Source organism: Phyllostomus discolor, chromosome 13 (assembly GCF_004126475.2).
Source record: "Phyllostomus discolor isolate MPI-MPIP mPhyDis1 chromosome 13, mPhyDis1.pri.v3, whole genome shotgun sequence".
NCBI lineage: Eukaryota > Metazoa > Chordata > Mammalia > Chiroptera > Phyllostomidae > Phyllostomus > Phyllostomus discolor.
Window position 1 is genome coordinate 59,056,768 of NC_040915.2, and position 18,153 is coordinate 59,074,920.

Below are 18,153 nucleotides of genomic sequence, written 5' to 3' on the forward strand. Positions count from 1 at the left end.
CCAGAAAAAAGAATTAGTTGCCCAGCCATGGAATAGACCATCTTATTGTGAAACAGTGAATTCAGCATCAGTAGACACTTTGGTTATCATCCATATGTTTGCATAGGTTGGATTTCCTCCTTCTCTGAACTTACTCATTCTAGACATGCAGAAGCTATCCTCGGTATTTGAAAAACCTTTGTCATGAGGAGATTAGACCCAGTGGTTCCCTTCCTGGGCACCTAGTGACAGTCACTCACTGCAGGGGATTTAGAAGGAGGATGGGGACCAAACACCACAAACGGTCAGGTCCCCATTGCTCACGGTCTTACCTTTTCCAGTTGGGAGTCCATGCCCTTTGGCCTCCTGCACCCATTTCTCCCACCTCCCACTCCCAGCCTCTGGCAAACACCAGTCCATTCTCTGTGTCTGTGAGCTTTTCGTTTGTTTGTTGGTTGGTTGGTTTTGGTTTGGTTCATTTTGGTTGTGGATTCATTTTTTGTTCTAGGTTTTCAGTTTTGTTTAAATTCCACCTATAAGTGTGATATTTGTCTGGTATTTGTCACCCTCTGTCAGATTTACTCCACTTAGCTTATCATCCTGAAGGTCTGTCTATGTTTAGAATGAATAATATTCATATATATTCTTTCATTGACGAACATTTAGGTTGTTCCCATGACTTGACCGTTACAAATAATACTGACATGGACATGGGGGTGCATGTATCTTTCTGATGTAGTGTTTTCCTTTGCTTCACATCAATCCCAGAAGTGGATGATCTGCGTCATACGTTAGGTCCATTTTTAGAAATCTGACCAGAGGTGTGTGATGAGAAAGAGCAACCTGCTGAGATGCAGGAACCAGCTGGGGTCCCAGGACTTTGGGCCATAGGGATGTGTGTGCCCTATTACCAGCAGGAGGCACTGTAGGACTGTCCTGATCTCCCTCACAGCTGCTCACTGAGGAGCATTTACTCAGTGGAGCTTGGGCTTCAGGGTGCAGCTTGTGCTTCTGACTGCGGACTCAGCAGCTGCTCTCCCTCCGACCTTGTAGAGTCCCCTGAGCAAGGACCTTTGTGTGGTCTGACCAGGTGCTTCCCGCCAGGGTTCTCCCAAGGGGTGAAACCAAACTCCATCCCCCTTTGTCTGGGGTGTGAGCTGAGCTCCAGAACCAGGGCTCAAAAGGGGCTGGGCAGCCCCTGGATGGACACACATTTGCATGGACCTCCCCTCCCCTGGCAGAGGGTGGGGAGAAAAGGAGGCCTGGGCAGCCCAGCACCACTGTGGGCTCTGGGGCTGTGTGCACCATGGCCTGGACTCCTCTCCTCCTCGTGCTCCTCTCTCACTGCACAGGTAGGGATGGACTGGGATAGCTGGAAATCTTCCAATATCACACCCCTCTTGCTCAGAATCTTGATAAACTTTACCCTGGTGTCTGTCTCATCACCCATATGTGTCTGTGTTTCTGCAGGTTCCCTCTCCCAGCCTGTGGTGACTCAGCCGCCCTCCCTGTCTACATCTCCGGGAGAAACAGCCAGACTCACCTGCACCCTCAGTAGCGGCTCCAGTGTTGGCAGCTACTACATACACTGGTACCAGCAGAAGCCAGGGAGCCCTCTCAGGTATCTGCTGTATTACTACTCAGACTCAAAAAAGCATCAGGGCTCTGGGGTCCCCAGCCGCTTCTCTGGATCCAAAGACACCTCAGCCAATGCAGGGCTCCTGACCATCTCTGGGCTACAACCTGAGGACGAGGCCGACTATTACTGTATGAGTTGGTACAGTGGTACTCCTCACAGTGACACACACAGATGGGGAAGTGGGACAAAAACCTCAGCCTAACACAGTTTTCTTACAAGACAATTGAACATTTTAAAGTAATTTCTGTGAATGTAAACTGTACTCGGGGGACCTTCTGGTTTGTGATGGGTCTACTTCCAGTTTCCCATCCCTTGTCTAGCGTCTCAGGGACCCAGAGGCCAAACTGAACACACAGTGGTCACCATGACACTGCAGAGCTGCCTGGTGTTCACTGTGGGAACCGGGGCCTGGGGACCTGCCCTCGGCCTCTTGAAATGAAACAATGGAGCCTTTTCTGTGTTTAGTCTTTGTTATGATCCGGGGATATCTCGGCAGGTGGCAGTCTCCACAGAACAGACTCTGCAGGGCCAGGGCTCTGAGCAGGGACCTGCCTGTCCCTTTCAGGCCCATCTGCTCAGAGCCCCCACGGCACACAGTGTCCCAGGAATGCACTAAGCTGTGAGACGCTGTGCAAGGATGTAAGTCACGGCTGCCCTGGACCCCTGGCTGGGTCTTGAGCCTTTGGTTGTGAAGTCAATGGGAAGAGGGTTTCTGAAAGGAAAATTTGAGGCTGGGGCTAAACCCTTCTTTATGGAACATGAATCAGTGGGGTGTGACCCACAGTTGCTGGAAAAATGCTGAGCCTGCCCATGGAAAACTGGGTGACATGGATCCATGGATGGATGTCCTTATGGCTGACACCACTCAGGAGCATGGGGACTCCTGTGAGTGGCATCCCTGAACAGCTTCCCTGAGCCCACTGGCACTGACTGGGGTCTCGTCTCCTCTCACACCCCACTGGAGCTTTCCCAGATCCACAGTTCAGGGTGAGATAAGGAATATCAGGAGCAAGAAGGTTCCCATATTTGCATTTTTCACTTACCCTTTCAAGCTCTTGAGAAGCCCAGATATGAGGCTTCCTTTTCCTGTACAAGGTACAACAGATGCATTGGGTGTCACCTTGGAATGGTGCCCAGGGCTCCCAGGCAGAGTCCCTACCTTGTGAACTAGGACAGAGGTGATTGATCCTCAGGGGTTTGTCCCTCATGTCTGCCTTCTGGTGTGTGCACACGGCCTCCTGGACCTGCTCTGGGCTCCAGCCTGATGGGCTCACTGTCATGTAGCTCAGAACAATGCCCTGCCACCCAAGGGCTGCAGTTCCACAGAGAAGTGAGGTAAAGCCTGCTGTCCACTCTGCATCCTGTCTCATCAGGGCTGTACCCCTGACTCTGTCGTACACCAGCTGAGGTTTTGGCCTCTGGTGTCATGAGTACAGTGAAACCATGAGGCCTCAGGTTCTCACCTTCATCTATCCTTGATGCTCAGTGAAATGTCGCCTTCCTTACTAGTATCCAGCACAAACAGAATCACTCTGTGCCCAATTACACAGAATCCCTTCGAGCTGCCAGGACTGGGCAAGGAAGCAGAAGTGCAGCCTGTGGGACCTGGGAGACTGGGGGCTGCCCACCAACCTCTGGCACGTCCCCTGTTCCTGGATCAGGCTGTTCTGCTCTTCCCTGAACTCTGACACTGTGAGGAAGCTGCATTTCTCTCTTGTTCTCAAGATTCCACCCTGGAGGAGCTCCTGATCTCCAGCTACACGGAGATCCCTCCGTGAAGGCAGGTTTTCAGACCCATCCTTGTTCGCTTTCTCCAATTTTACCTTAAACATTTAATGTTCTCCCTTTCTCTATTCCTTTTTGAGGTAATACTGGTTAAATATCCATTCTTTTGGGTCTACACCCTATAAAGTGAATGCTGACTCAATGCAAGTTGTTCTTAGCAAATAAACTTGATCAGGCAGAAGGCAGACTGGGTAACAGGTGAGAGGGTTTCTTACACCAGATATAAAGGGAGGACTTCTTAAAAGCAGTGACAGCTCCATTTATAGTAATATTTTATGTCAATTCTTATATTGAAGAAATTACAAGATAGACTACAATATATACCTAAAATTCAGAGTATTCAAATAAAGTCAATGTTGTCAGGATAACAATCAAGGGCACAGAAGCACCTGCACCTGTAACCAGGAACACAGGACACCTGCCCCCGGGTAGTGTACGGTCAAGGGAAAGACAGACCTGAAGAGCCAAGACATGTGCAAGGTGGACTTTGGCAGCTAACCTGAGACATGGCAACCTCACCTATGAAATGCGTCCTCCTGTAAGGGGGCCAGGGTGGAATTCTCACCATGTGTGGACCACCTGGACTCTCTGGGGAACTTTAACATGTTTCAAGGTGGGTATGTCCCTGGGAAGAATCCATGGAAAGTCAAATATCACAAAATATCTGGGAACACAGCATGTCACTTAGCTGTCTGCAAGTCATTAGTGACCCCTATAAATTAGTGGCCCAATGCCAACATCACAGAGAGGACCTGCACATTCTACTGCCCCAGAAACGGACATCTGAAAAAAACATCTGCAAAAGGCAGAAAGCCTTTCCAGGACAGCGCAGCAGTACGAAATGGGCTGGAGGCTTAGATTCTGAGACCAGCAGAGGGTGCCTGTGGATTGGTTCTGGGAGCTCAGGGTTCTGGGACAGGAAGTCTAGGAGAATAGTGGACTGGCTCTTACACACTTGGACAGGCAGTGTGCCCACCGAAGTGTGACCATCCTGCACATGGTCCCCAAACTGCATGAGCACTCAGCTCTGACTCACACACTAGCCTCACGTTTTACCCACATCCCCTCACCTGCTCATTGTCCAGGCCTCATTCACAGGCAAAGACAGAAGCTCCACCTGAAACAAAAAAAAAATTCCTTGAAAAACCATGACTACAGCACTGTCTGGACACAGGATGGGAGAGAGCGGTGCAGGGACTGTCTCAGTCCGAAGGTCGGGGACGCCTCCACCATGGCCCAGACTCACCCTTTTCAGTCAATAAACCAAGGATTCACTTTAGGCGACAGGGGAATATTATTAGGGGAAGGGGACCTTTGCTACTCGTATCTGGGCACAGGTGGTTGTCATTCAAATTTCTGCCCTCTTCTAACCCTTCTTCTAGGGCCCTTGGGCAGATGCTTCTGGCCTTGCCATCCACAGTGTCTAAGACTTTGTTTAAAAATAATCGTATAATGATATGGAGGGCAGGTCACCTCAACATATTTTTCTCATCTTACTATTCAAAGAATGCCAACCTAACAAGAAATGTCATTTATGATCACAGCCGATAGTTGCACAATCCATTCAGCACGTGAGCAAGAAGGATCTATGTTATATCAACAAAACCCACTTTGTCTCCCTGGTTACATTCAGACTGAGATGAGGGTATGTGTGCACTCTCTGGGGGATGTTGGCTATAGAATTTGGGAAGAGTGACTGTGAAGAAGCCAGCATGTTCTGTCAGAGATAAAAGCTTCCCTAAGACCTGTCGCAGACACCAACCTACAGTGTCCAAGGCATTATGTATGAGATACGAGACAAATTCACACAGACTACCAAGTCCTGTGGAGGAAAAGGGACTGCACAGCTACCCTCTCAAGGGGAGGGTGCCTCAGAGAGGCCTGGCCACTCTCTCCAGAAGAGAGAGTCCCGATCCTTGCCTTCACCGGTTTTTGTTGGCTTTCAATTTGCACAGGCATACAGGTAAAGTTCATTAGTGATTGTTAGGCAGTAAGGATCAAACAATAGATGGCATACAAAGAACTACGAGGGCTTATTCTGAGTCAGGGTCTGTTAGCTAAAGGGCTACAAAACTTTGGGAAATGAACTCATTTTCTGTTCGGACTTTTATCATTTAATTGAGAGCATTCTTAGGGAAGCAGGTTTCACAGGAGTTTATGTATTCTTTCTCAGGCCTGATCACCCGGGAGCCCGTCCTATCCAGCACAGGGCTGCACTACCCTCTGTCATTGTTTCAGGATTAAGTCAGGCAGAGGAAGCAAGGCAGTCAAGAGATTAGGAGGCTTCTCCCAGACAGAATGAGGACTCAGGCTTTGTCAAGGTCGAGGGGCAAGGGTCAATCACCCCCTTTCTCCATAGTCCCCCAAGTTTTTTCCTGGGGCCTCCACATGATCATGCCTGTCTTGGGTCGTTCCCCCCTTCGGGAATCTTACCCATCATTGGCTAACTGATCAAGCATTGGGGGCCAGTTACGGGAAGACAAAAAGCAGAAGCTGTGCTCCTGCCAGGGAGATAAGCTCTGTCTCATTGGTGGCTTATGGTCCAAAGGTCCCGCACTCAGCCTTAGCCATAGAAGGGGTTACAGCTCCTGAAACCAGGCAGGGCATCTCCCAACAAGGACCTATAGGGGGAGTTGTTCTATCTCCTTCTTGCATGTGAGGTGCCCCTGGGGCACCCCTGGTGTGTGTCCCATCCAGTCTAACCACAACCTCCTCACTCCATAAGTATCGATGTGCTCCTAATTCCCACATTGATTTGCCTCATGGACTCACTAACTGACCCATGATGTTTGGAAAATGCCTGAAGACATCAGTATGGGCAACAAATTTCAGGGATCCTTACTGCTAATATGGCTTCCAATGGACTCATGATGAAATGTGCTGTAATTTCAATAGCCAGGTTTTCTTTTTTCGGTATCATATCAGTTGTTTTCTTCTTATTATTTTATTTCTTATTGTTCAATATATTCTAATGACTTAGGAAAACTGATATTATTTGTGTTTTCAGCTTTGTCATTTTTTCTTTTACTTTTGTGTTAATACTCTTCATGTCAATATTTCGTAGATATTATATCACTTATTTTTCTACACTACCAGAGCCATAGTTGTATAATTGTAAAACATTTCAGTGAGAATATTTAATGTTAACAGAGTTGGGACTCTCATAAAGTATAAAGAGAAAGAAAATATATTATACAAATTTAATTAAACTCAAAATTTAACAACGCTTTCAAAATGAATACCAAATCATACTTTTATTTCAATGATGCCAAACACCACTTGTGTAATTCCTCTGTTCCAACTAATTGAGGCCTTTTAATTTTTTTTATTTTCATCCCAGGACATTGTTCAGGGCTTTGAGAAATAGGAAGGAAGAGAGAGAAACATGGATGGAAAAGAGAAACATCGATTGGTTGTGTCCCGTTGGCACCCAGAAGAGCAATGGAAGCCGCAACCTTCCCAGCACAGGCCGGTGTTCCCACCAACTGAGCCACACTAGCCAGGACCTGTCACCTGAGATACTTCACCTTCCTGATCATGTTTCTTCCATCACAAACCTCTCTGTCCACTCTGCCCATTCCTTCTACTCCACAACTAAAGGTGGAGAAAGTGAGTATTTCAATGTTCTATGATGTTAATTCCAACTTGTTCCAACAGAGTGTTGGGTTTTTTATATTTCTGATCATGAGACAAGTGTCTTCTTAATTTTTGAGATCTGATGTTGCCAGGTGTCTCATAATTTCATGATGACCCTCTGACCTTTGCTCTCAAAACCCACAGTTACACTGTAGAGACCCCATAGAGTCATGGCTCCCCAGGGCACAGGTGGTCTGCCCTCCCCAGGCTGCTTGTGCAGCCCTGTGAGTACACAGCCCAAGGCCTGATCCCCGACTTCTACTGGAGAAGGTTACAAGATGTTGTCAGAGGTAGAAACTCCTTCTATACCCCAGACACAGGCACTGTGATGGTCCTGGGGACTCACTCAGGAGAAAGGAGTAACTGCTAAGCCTGTCCAAGGAAGAGAGAAAGAGTTCTCACTGAGGAAGGAAGACGATGTTCCCAGGATCAGGGTTAGATCTGCAATGAACTAGATCATTGGGGCCAGAAGGTAAAAACATGCATCTCATCATTCAGCCTCAGCCACTGCAGGTAAGACTCTCAGGAATAAGGTCACTAGAGTCATGAGGAAGTTGATTGGGAGGAAGATGTCAGCTGCCCAGCACGCAGGGAGACTCAGTCACTGTCTGGTCATTGGTCTATGTGAGGTGCCAGCATCTGCCTCCTTCAAGACAACTTCCAGTGACATCAGGCTGACATTGGGGCAGGACAGGAGAGGGGATGCCGATTGTATGAAACACCTCCTCCTCCTAATGGGCCTGGGAGGCATGAAAAGGCCCCAAAGATACCACCCTCCAGTCAGGAGCCTGAGGAGACTCAATCTTTGAGTCTCCCCACCATTGTCTGGACAGTGCTCCTGCTCGGGCTCTTCAATTACAGCACAGGTGAGAGAAAACAACTGTGTATTTTGGGATGGAGGGCGAATAAAAGCAGGGTCAGAGATGTGCCCATTTTTTCCAATACCATCCCTTCCTCTCTGCTGTTGGTGGTAGGTGTGGATTCTCAGACTGTGGTGACCCAGGGGATATCACTGTCATTGTCTCCAGGAGGGACAGTCACACTCACCTGTGGCTCTAACTCTGGGTCAGTCTCCAGTTCTAACTACCCCAGATGGTTCCAACAGACCCCAGGGACGGCTCCCTGCACACTCACCTACCACACACACACCTGGCCCCTGGGGTCCCTGATCACTTCTCTGGATCCCTGTCTGGCAGGCACCAAAGCCATCCTCACCATTACTGGGGCCTAGCCTGAGGCAGAGGATGATTCTAACTGTGTGCTGTATACAGGTACTCGTGTTAGTACTTACACAGGGATGTGAACCCATGGGGAAGTGCACCCAAAATCTCCACATAATTCTGAAGGGCTGAACCATTAGGGGCAGAAGAAAGGAGAGAGTGTGGAAATGGTCTGCACGCTACAGGGATTGGCTCCCTGCCCTGGTTTCTATCCAGTGCCTCATCCCCATGTGCCTCCTCCCATCTCCCAGGGTGTGTCCTTCTCCCCGTGTGACCCCGTGAAGGCTGGGTTTTCTCTCCCCTTCTTTCTAGGGTGATGCTGGGAAAGATCAGGGCTCCAAAATATATTAACCATCTGTGAGTCTCAGATCCCTTTACTCCTTGGAAGACTCTTCTGTTTAAAGGGCAGTAACAGGTTGTCTCTCATTGTTTTGACGCTCAGACCACATGCATCTGTTGTTTCCCACTCAAGTGGGAGCCTCACCTTCGGGCTGGCCGGGAATGCAGTTCCCCAGACTAGACCCACAGAGACAGACACCTGTGTTTGCTGCGAGGATTGTTCTAACAAGCGCTTTGTGAGATTTTTATATTTATTAAAGTTTGAAAAGTACCTCCTCTTTATTTGTTTACAATCCTTCCTGAGAATTTCTGCTTAAAATTCAATCAGATTAACATCTCAGGGCACAATTTCTTTCCAATTGCCAATGAAAAATCCAGAAATACTAAGAAAGAGATTTAAAATATGAAAAAATTATTATTATGACTTGATTTCAAAGTATAACCAGAGTTTGGAAGGAATTTTTTTTAACTCTATGTTAAGGTACATTTTCTGGCTCACGTGGGTGATCATACATGAGAACACATCTTATTCAGAACTGGCTCCCAGAGCCGCTGATACCAGGGCTGACTGCCCCAGTGCGGGGACAGGTCAGAGGCTGCGGGTGTGTCACTGCATGACTCCCCGAGGCTTCCAGCACTGAGCCCGGGGAGGGAAACGTGTGATACTATGATTTAGCTGATTTTTTCTTCTCCCTAAGTGTCTCAATTGGGAAATTTCAGGTTAATTCATTACAAATTAAGTTTAAAGGAGAAATGCATTATGTACACTCTGTTAGGAATATATGTATAATGTATTTGTCTGTATGCTTGCTTTCTGTAAGTTTATGGCACAGTTGGATTCCTGGATTCGCTGTGAATGCATTAAAATGTGTGGCCTTTCTGTGCAGCAACCTCTACACAAAACACCTCCTTAATGAACTGCCTGCTTCTGGGCTAACCTGCCCGCCTGCCTGCCCTGTGTTTCTGCCATCTGAGCCAGCCCTTAGGGAGGTTTCCTGGAATTCTGTGTCAAACAGTAGGATGGAGGCTTTCCACACCCAATCACAGCAGCTCTATTCTGACCAGTCAGGGCAGTGCCTTTTGGGCCAAGAAAACTGTAAGGATTTGCATGAGGATGGACCAATGGGAGACCAGGGATCAGGGGCTCCTGTTCAGATGAGCTGGATTCCCTGTGTCCCAGAGAGTGTACTTGCCCCTGAAGAATGAAGACCAGTCTGCATAGCTGAGCTGAAACACCGAAGTGATCTCCCCAGAGCAGAGAGAAGCCGACCAATGCAGAGTGGCACAAAGCGGGCAACGTAGAGGAACTGAGCAGAGCTGTCTAGTCAGAGTGGCCTGGCCCAGGGCCACCTGGTCCCAGAGCTGTTCTGCACCCCACTGTTCCCACAGCTCTGGGGCATCCCAGTTGGGCTGGTCCACGGCAACGCTGTTTCCATAGCCATGCTGTATTACTGATGTTGGTCCTGAGTAAAGTCTCCCTCTTGATCACACCCCAAACTGGGGATCCCTGTTGGCATTCAATTGGCCCTCAGGTACATAGGGTGACAGGAAAGAAGGAGGGAAGAGAGGAGGGGACTTCAAGGAAACCCAACCCTGTCCTACTAGCCCTGGGTTCTGCTGAATTTCTACAATTAAAATTCTGTTTAGAAGGTCAACAGGGGGCGCTGTGGATCTTCTCAGAGCTGCAAGGCCTGAAACAACTTCAATGATTCTAACTGCTGGGCCCTGCCCCATGCTCACTGGCCTGAGTTAGAAGTGACAGCAGGTGCATCCTCTCAAGGGACAGACTCAGAGATCACAACCACCCCAGCCTCCTCCTGACAGTGAGCTACAAACTGAGTAGAGGACCCAGAATGAGGGTGTTTGTGGGCTCATATTTGCATAATGCCCCACCAAACACACCCTTTACCCCAGAGGCTGGGGGAGGAGGGAGAGGGACACCTGAGAGACCAGCATCAGCCTGAGGCCAAAGGACTGTGGAAAGTCTTTGCTTGGACCTGGCCTCCTCCTCCCCTTCCTACTCACTGCTGGGAGGGAGCCTTTGGTGGGATCCCTCTGCTTTTCCCCTTCATTCCTGACCCGTGTCTCTTTTCATTTAAAGGTAAACTTCTCAGTCTGTGTTAACTCTCCAGCTCTCACTGTGTCCCCAGGAAAGATGTTCAATGTCACCTGTGGCTCCAGCACAGGAGCCAACACCAATGGTCACTGTTCGTTGATGGTCAAATAGGAGTTTGGGCAAGTCCCCAGAACACTGATTTATGACACAAGCAATAAACTCCCCTGAAGCCCTGCCTGGTTCTCAGACTTCCACTTCTGAGGCGAAGCTGCCCTGACCCTCCCCAGAGCCCAGCCTGAAGGAGAGGCCGAGCTACTGCTCACTGCCCTGCAGCGGAGCCCAGCGGGCAGAGAGACCCAGACGGGGAGCCAAGACATAGCTCCCGGCTTTCACCAGCCTGGGGACAAATGTGGTTCCTTGACACGGGGATCACGTGATGAGACTCTTGTGCTTTCAAGGCAGCCTGATGTCCACCCTCCACAGAGAAACGGTGAGGGACAGGGTCTGCCTTGTCTCCCATTCTCTGTGAGAACAGTAATAAACATCAGGGATGAGTTGGGAGGACCTTGTCCAGAAAGAGTAGAATTCAATGACCTTATGTTCCAAAAATAGCAGTGATGTCTGTACTGAATGTAAGCTCTGAGGTAAAATGAGTTTCACCTTATTGAAAGGAAAAAAAAGAGAAGTAAAGCCCATTTTGTAGATTATAGATGCTCATTTTTTGGATTTGTTTAAAAGCAATTTAAGTATACTCTTAAATTTTGTAATATGTTTAAAAAGTACAATTTGGGAAGAAAGGTTAATTCTTAGCTAACAAAATGAGTTAAACTGTGTTCCAGAATAAGATGTGCTCAGTTCCACCTCAGGAGTTCTAACCTCAAAGTGGCAGGGGATGCACAAGGAGGAGAGCCAGGCCCCCAGGGGAGAACTGCACAGAAGGAGAGAACCTGGTTCTGCACCGAAGGGAGAGGCCTCCAAGGGACTGTCACTGCACTGGACTTGAACCTGATCTAAGAGGAGTTTGTAGAAGGGACAGCACCTCAGTAGTGGGCCTGAGGGAATAAAACATAAACATGTGTGTGTATGTGAATGTGTATATTTATCTCTACATGCTCATAAATATATGTGTATGCAATACGTGTGTGTACATACATACGAATATGTGTATGTATACAGTAATGCAGTAAGTGAATTTTAAAGTACATACTTCTAACTGAATAAAGAAACAAATGGATTTACTATATTAATTAACAACAGATCCTATATTTTTCTTATGGACTGCTTTTCTCTGAGCCTGGAATTCCTTTCCTGTGCAATCTTGAAGTAGAGGACAAACAATGAGTAGCGAAGTGACCTTGGAGGTGGGAAAGCTGGTGCAGGAAAGACGAGAAGGGATGGAGGAGGGAGAGTCCATGGACAGCGCTGCCCCAGGAAGGGGAGAGGAGGAGGGGTGGGGCAGGAAGAGCTCTGACCACAGCCCAGGTCTGGGAGGACTCAGGCAGGCTGAGTGCCTGGAAGTCTCCTGCAGGTGGGGGGCCCTTAGAGGACACAGCTTCCAGCAGGAAAGCTGGGCTCTAGTCCTCTGTGCTGCCCCTCTTTGCCTGAAGCCACAATGAGGCTGTGGCACTGTAGGTGGCCTCTGCTCTCCCCTGCAGGGTGTCTGGGAAGGAGGTCTGAGTGGTGCACTTCCAAGGTCACCACTAGGGACTGTGTTGCTGGGTCCCACCCTCAGGACAGGGGCTGTGCCCTCCTCCTCCCATGGGTCCTTGCATCCACAGAGATACTGCCCACCAGCCCTAGTCACATACTTGAAAGGGAGGCTCTGTAAGACACCCACTGTCTTACCCATTGACTCCTGTGGGAGATATCAGGGAGCCCTCAGGCCCAGGGATCCCCAGGAGCCCCTTCTGTCCTCCTCTGCCAGCCTCTCAGGGTCCCCCTGCTGCAGTGATCCAGGCTCTGGCCTGGCCCCCTGTCCCACATCAACTCTGTTGTCTCTTTCCCTCACGTGAACTCAGTCTCAAGCTGTCCCCAGGCTCTCCTAGGCCAGCAGTCATGTGTGCCTGAATCCATGATGGTCACACCAGGACTGTGCCTGCTTGATCCTGTGTAACGACGACTCTGGTCCCCTGTACTGATGACTCTTAAGTGTTGGAAACCCTGGAGCCAAGGAGACATTTGAGTCTAGACTTTGGATCAGCTTGAAAAAAGGGTGGTTTGCCTGGGGACCAGCAGAGGGCGCCACGAGACATCTCTACAAAACAGGTGCTCCTGGATAGGTAGCCCTCCAGGGACAGGGACCCTCAGCCCTGGGCACTTTGACTTCAGTCAAGACAGGATGATGTATTTCCTCTCTGGACCAGGCACAGCTCTGTGCATGTGGCCCACTGTGTGATCCCACAAGGACTTGGTCCCAGCTTTACCCAGGAGGAAACCAGTGTGCCAGACTGGCTTCCCTAAGTAAGGTTCCAGACGCTGGGAAAAAGGATGGGGATGGGCACACATTTGCATGAGCAGTCCCTCCTCCATGGAGCAAGCTGGGAGGGAATAAGAGAGACCTGGGCAGCCCAGCCCCAGCTGTGTGGACTGAGGAGCAGCCTGCTCACCATGGCCTGGGTCCCCGTGCTCCTCGTGCTGCTCTGTCACTGCACAGGTAGGGAGGGGCCCCCAGAGACCCACAGCACCTGCACCCTGACCTGTTCACTCCACGTGTCTGTGTGTCTGCAGGTTCCCTCTCCCAGCCTGTGCTGACTCAACCACCATCTATGTCTGCATCTCCTGAAGCCACAGCCAGACTTACCTGCACTCTCAGCAGTGGCTTTGTTGTTGGTGGCTACTACATAAATTGGTACCAGCAGAAGCCAGAGAGCCCTCCCCGGCATCTCCTTGCATATAAATCAGACTCAGACAAGCACCAGGGCTCCGGGGTCCCCAGCCGCTTCTCTGGATCCAAAGACTCCTCGGCCAATGCAGGGCTCCTGCTCATCTCTGGGTTGTAGCCTGAGGACGAGGCCAACTATTACTGTGCTATATGGCACGGAAACAGTAATACTAACACGGTGCTCCAGAGTCACGGGGAAGTGAGACTAAAACCCTCGCTGTGCTCTTTCTGCCTGTGGCTGCCACTTCTTATCTGCCTGGGACCAAGTCTAACTCAGGTGGCATTTGTTGTCCCTTCTTCAGTGGGCAACTCTTTTCCTAGTACTCGTGGATGTGCAGTTTTTACTTATTGTCTGAGGTTAAAAATGTTGTTTCTCTCTGGGCAATCTTTTCAGCCGGCTCATGTCTACACAGGCCTAAATCAGGACTAGGGGGTGCGCAACTCCCCAGGGTCAGGATAGACAAGGAAGGAAGGGGTTGAACCCTACCGTGCCCACCAAAGTCTAGGCCTGGATCAGAGGCCTGCGTGGGCTGAAGGCTTCAGGTGGGTCAGTGGTAGGTATTTTGGCCCATCATGCCCCAGGCCCGTCTCCCAGGAAACTGCTGCCAGAGTGAATTTAGTTCCACCTGCCTGGGCCACTGTGGCCTGTTTCTGGCACCTGATCTCTCTTCCAGGGGCTCAGGGGAAGCAGGTTTCTCTGGCTCCAGACATGCTGAGCCACCAGAACCTCCCCTACATTGAAATATGATTATGTGTGACCTCTCTGTGCCCACCAGGATATCAGCAAAAGGCTCCTCATGCCCTGACCAAGTGGCTCAGTGGGTTGGAGCATCATCCTGTGCACCAGAGAGCTTGCAGGTCTGATTCCTGCTCAGGGCACATATTAGGTTTGCAGTTTTGATTTTATGAGAGAAAATAAATCAAACATTTCATGTTCACATCAGTGTTTTTCTCTCTCCCTCGCCCTTCCTCTATCTCTCAAATCAATAAACACACTCAGGTCAGGATGTGAATAAAGGAGACTGCTCGATCACTAAGGCAGGATCTGTAATCTACACCTTTCTCTTCATCCCACTGTGGGAAGGGTCATGCCCAGATGTCTGTGAGGCTGAAGACATGCCGCGTTTGTGGACACTCAGTTGGAGAAGATGCATCTGATAAAACATGTGAATGAGGACCAGAGATGTGTGGGGGACTTATGTCCTAAAGCCATGGCTCAAGAAGCCACTCTTCCTGTCTGGGGACAATCTTGCCCGGCCTGGAGTCCTCCTGTCTTCACCCTTCTCTCTGCACAGGTGAGCAGCTCAGGGGTTCCTGGACATGGCCCCTCAGGAGCACATCCCTCCTCCTCTTTCCTGTCCCCTGGTACAGGTTTGGCTATTTGTGTGGCTTCAGATCCTACTTGTGTGAAACAACTCTTTGTAGGTGGCTCAAATGTATCTCTCAGTGCGTCCTCATCTGAACCCAATGGGAATGCCTTCTGGGCCTCCCCCAGAGATCTCACTCTACAGAGTCTCCAGGTGCCATAGACACAGATTGGAGTCCCCGCCCTGTGTCTCCCCAGGGCTGCTGCTGACTCCCTTCCATCACGTCGCCCTGCACCACCTCTCACCCACATCATTTATTACTGAGAGAGCCTCTCTGGGCATGGGGGGCGCAGTGCTTCTCCAGGAGCGGGACCCCACATCCATCCAGCTGCCCCTGGCTGTGACCACATCTGCTACTCACAAGGCTCAGGAGACTGGAGAAGGGCTATGGAAATACCAAGCCCACTGTAGTAAATGTCTCCAATAAAGCCTGATGGGGGAACACCACAGGACATTGGGGTGTTTGCATTTGTAGGTGGAGCCAAATGAGGATAATACCCTCCAGTTTCTGAGTTCAGGTGCTTGAAGCAGCTGAAATTTACTTGCTTGTCTTAGAGACACTGTATTGGCAGCAAGTGACACGGATCGTGTGGTGATGAGCTTGTGTCCAGTATCACATGATTCCTGCACCCTTAGTAATGCTGGGAGACACAGGGTGGAGAAGAGATTTGAGCTCTTTACTGCTCTAAATGATTAGAAACACCTTTTGGGTTTTAAATTTATAAAGACAGTGTCAGACCCCTCTCCTGCCGGCCTCAGTTCTCCCAGCTGGAGCAGTGACCAGCTCAGGGGATCCCTGGGGAGTGTGGCGGTGAAGCAGCTGTAGCAGATCTTGACCAAAAGCCCCAACACCACCCTCAGAGTGGCTTTTAACTGGTCATCACTCTGTGTTACATACACACTTGGAAAGGTAGTCAATACTTTAAGAAATGTGACCCCATCACAGGCACCAATAGGCAAAGCCCAAGGAAGAAGAGAGTCTTAGAAGATGGACAGGGTGCGTTTCAGGGAGTCACACCCCCTTTTCAGGGGATCCACAGCCCCTCACACGGGCACTCTGAGCCTCTATGAACCAGTTGTCTGTCTGCACATTTAGGATGTGCCTCCTTTCCTTTCAGGCTTTAACCTTCTGCCTCAGGTGAAGAGAGGTATTCCATTTTAAAAACTTGACATTGTAGTGAAATCTAAGATTCCAGAAACTCAAGGTTTTGGAAAGATCCCACAGGCACATCCTGGAGAAAACAGAACAGTCTCTCCTGTTTACTGTGTGATCAACTATCCCAGGGCCCCTAACCAGTGACGTCCAGAGTGATGAGTAAAACAATCCAAATCATGGATCTCCTTCATTTCTCAGGGGGCATAACATATGGAGAGATTGCAAACAGGATCCTGCAGGGGGCGCTGTGGGCCTGTCCTAAGGACAAGAGGGGTCTGAATTCTTCAATCTGGGAAACACATGTGGATGCTCCAGGGATGTGATAAAAATAAATTTTTACCTGAAGGACTTCTAAATCTCTTCTGAATTACAACCCAAACCCAAAGTATGGCAATTGTGTACTTACAGTTCTCTATCTGCTTCTTCCTGGCCACAGAAGAAGTTTTGTGACTTAAGAGTTTCTCTCATTTGCTATGAGAGAAAACTGAAGTGAAACACCAGCACTGATGTGAGATGGTGGCTGGGTAGCTTAGGGGTTGAAGGTGGGTGGGGCATTGGGCCAAAAAGACCCAATCAATGGGACTGGCGTCCAATCTGGGATTTTCAGAATAAGTAGGAGTGAGACGGTGGTATGCGTGAGGTGAACAATGTTGCAATAACAGATAAGAACGCCAAAAGGGAGGTATCAGTCGCACAAATAAAAGGGGAAAGTTGCTTTGGGCCACGCATTGGGTTAGTGGAGTGAGCAAGGGCACCAGGAGGAGCTCCTTAGGAAGCTGCAGGAGAGCTGAAGAGGCAGGAGAGGCCAGACTGCTGGGATGACTGCTGCTGAGAAGGAAAAGCATAGTCACAGAGGGACCGTCAGTGGGGAGTGATGTGCACACATTGGTGTCGGCTCACTCCATGTCCAGCTGAAGTGAGAACACAGTGAGCAGGGTAGGGAGACAGCGGAGGGCCTGTCTGTCCCATCCCAGAGGAGAAGAGAGTGGCCAGATCTGGGTGAGTGTAGTGGAGATGAAGACAGTACAGAAGATTCCAGATGGTTTCCTTGGGAAAACGCTGTCCTAGGGCCTTCTTGGAAGGTCAGTGTGGGGGTGCAGATGGGTCTAGGACGGCTCCATGTTCCTAGTTGGGATGTGGTTGGATGAGCATGGTCGTATGCAAGAGGGGCAAACATGTGTGGACCATGGGTTAAGGACAGTGAATATCTGTGTTTTGGGTTTTTTTATACACTGACTTCCTTTTTAGGGAAGTAATATAAATTACTGAGCCACAAATAAACATTACCATGCTACGGAGATTCGGTGCTACAATAAGCCAACAAGACACTGCCAGGGCCACGGGCACCCTTTGGTTTCCGAGTGGTCCCTGTGCGATGCGGGGAGGGGGGGTTTCTGTGACTTATTCAGAGGGAAGCATTGAGGCTTCACAGGAGTACAATATGCACCCGTGAAGTTAGTCAGTGAGAGTGGACAAGGCTGGATGGAAAAGTGTATACAGGTTTGTATATTGAAATATATGTCTTTCATATTAACAGCATCATTATCACAGACATTGATTAGGTAAAGACACTGGGGAAGCAACTGTGCTGATATTCTGTACTTGAGTGGAATGCAAGTCTCTCACGCAGTAGGGTCAGAGAAGGTGTGTTGAGTGAAGGAATAGGCATTGTGCACAGTGAGTGAGTCTCACACAGGGCCCCCGGGGACATCAGTGTCATCATACTGGACACTCTGGTAGCAACTTCAATGCTTCTGCACATCCCCAAAGGTCCAACCCCATCCCAATGGAGGCCACATGTGGTGAGAGAGACCCATTTACCCTGCTGGACCGCTGAGGGGCTGTGGGGACCTGACTGTGTCCTGGGAGGGAAGTGCTGTGACCGTGTCATGTGGATGATGTCAGGGAGCAGCAATAAGAAAGCAGATCTCACCTCTGAATGATTCTGGCCTCTTTCTGAAGACATCCCCTGTGATTGGTTATCAATGGCCCAGGGCCCCATCCCAGGTGACAACAGGACAATTGATGTGGTTCATGGTATTGGGATGCCATGGTGGGAAGTAAAGAGTGAGGAGAGAGCTAGGAACCAGTCACC

General features: G+C 49.5%; 2 gene segments (V, D, J or C); both read left to right on the forward strand.

Moving 5' to 3' along the window:
• The first annotated feature begins 1,276 nt into the window (after positions 1-1,276).
• Positions 1,277-18,153, forward strand: part of LOC114509509 — a 47,742-nt gene continuing 30,865 nt past the window's right edge. The window contains 1 exon segment of the V gene segment in view: positions 1,277-1,331. Coding sequence covers positions 1,286-1,331 — 46 coding nt within the window.
• On the forward strand, positions 13,218-13,703 carry LOC114509801. The segment is given in 2 exon segments: positions 13,218-13,307; positions 13,382-13,703. Coding segments are annotated over 2 exon segments (318 nt in total).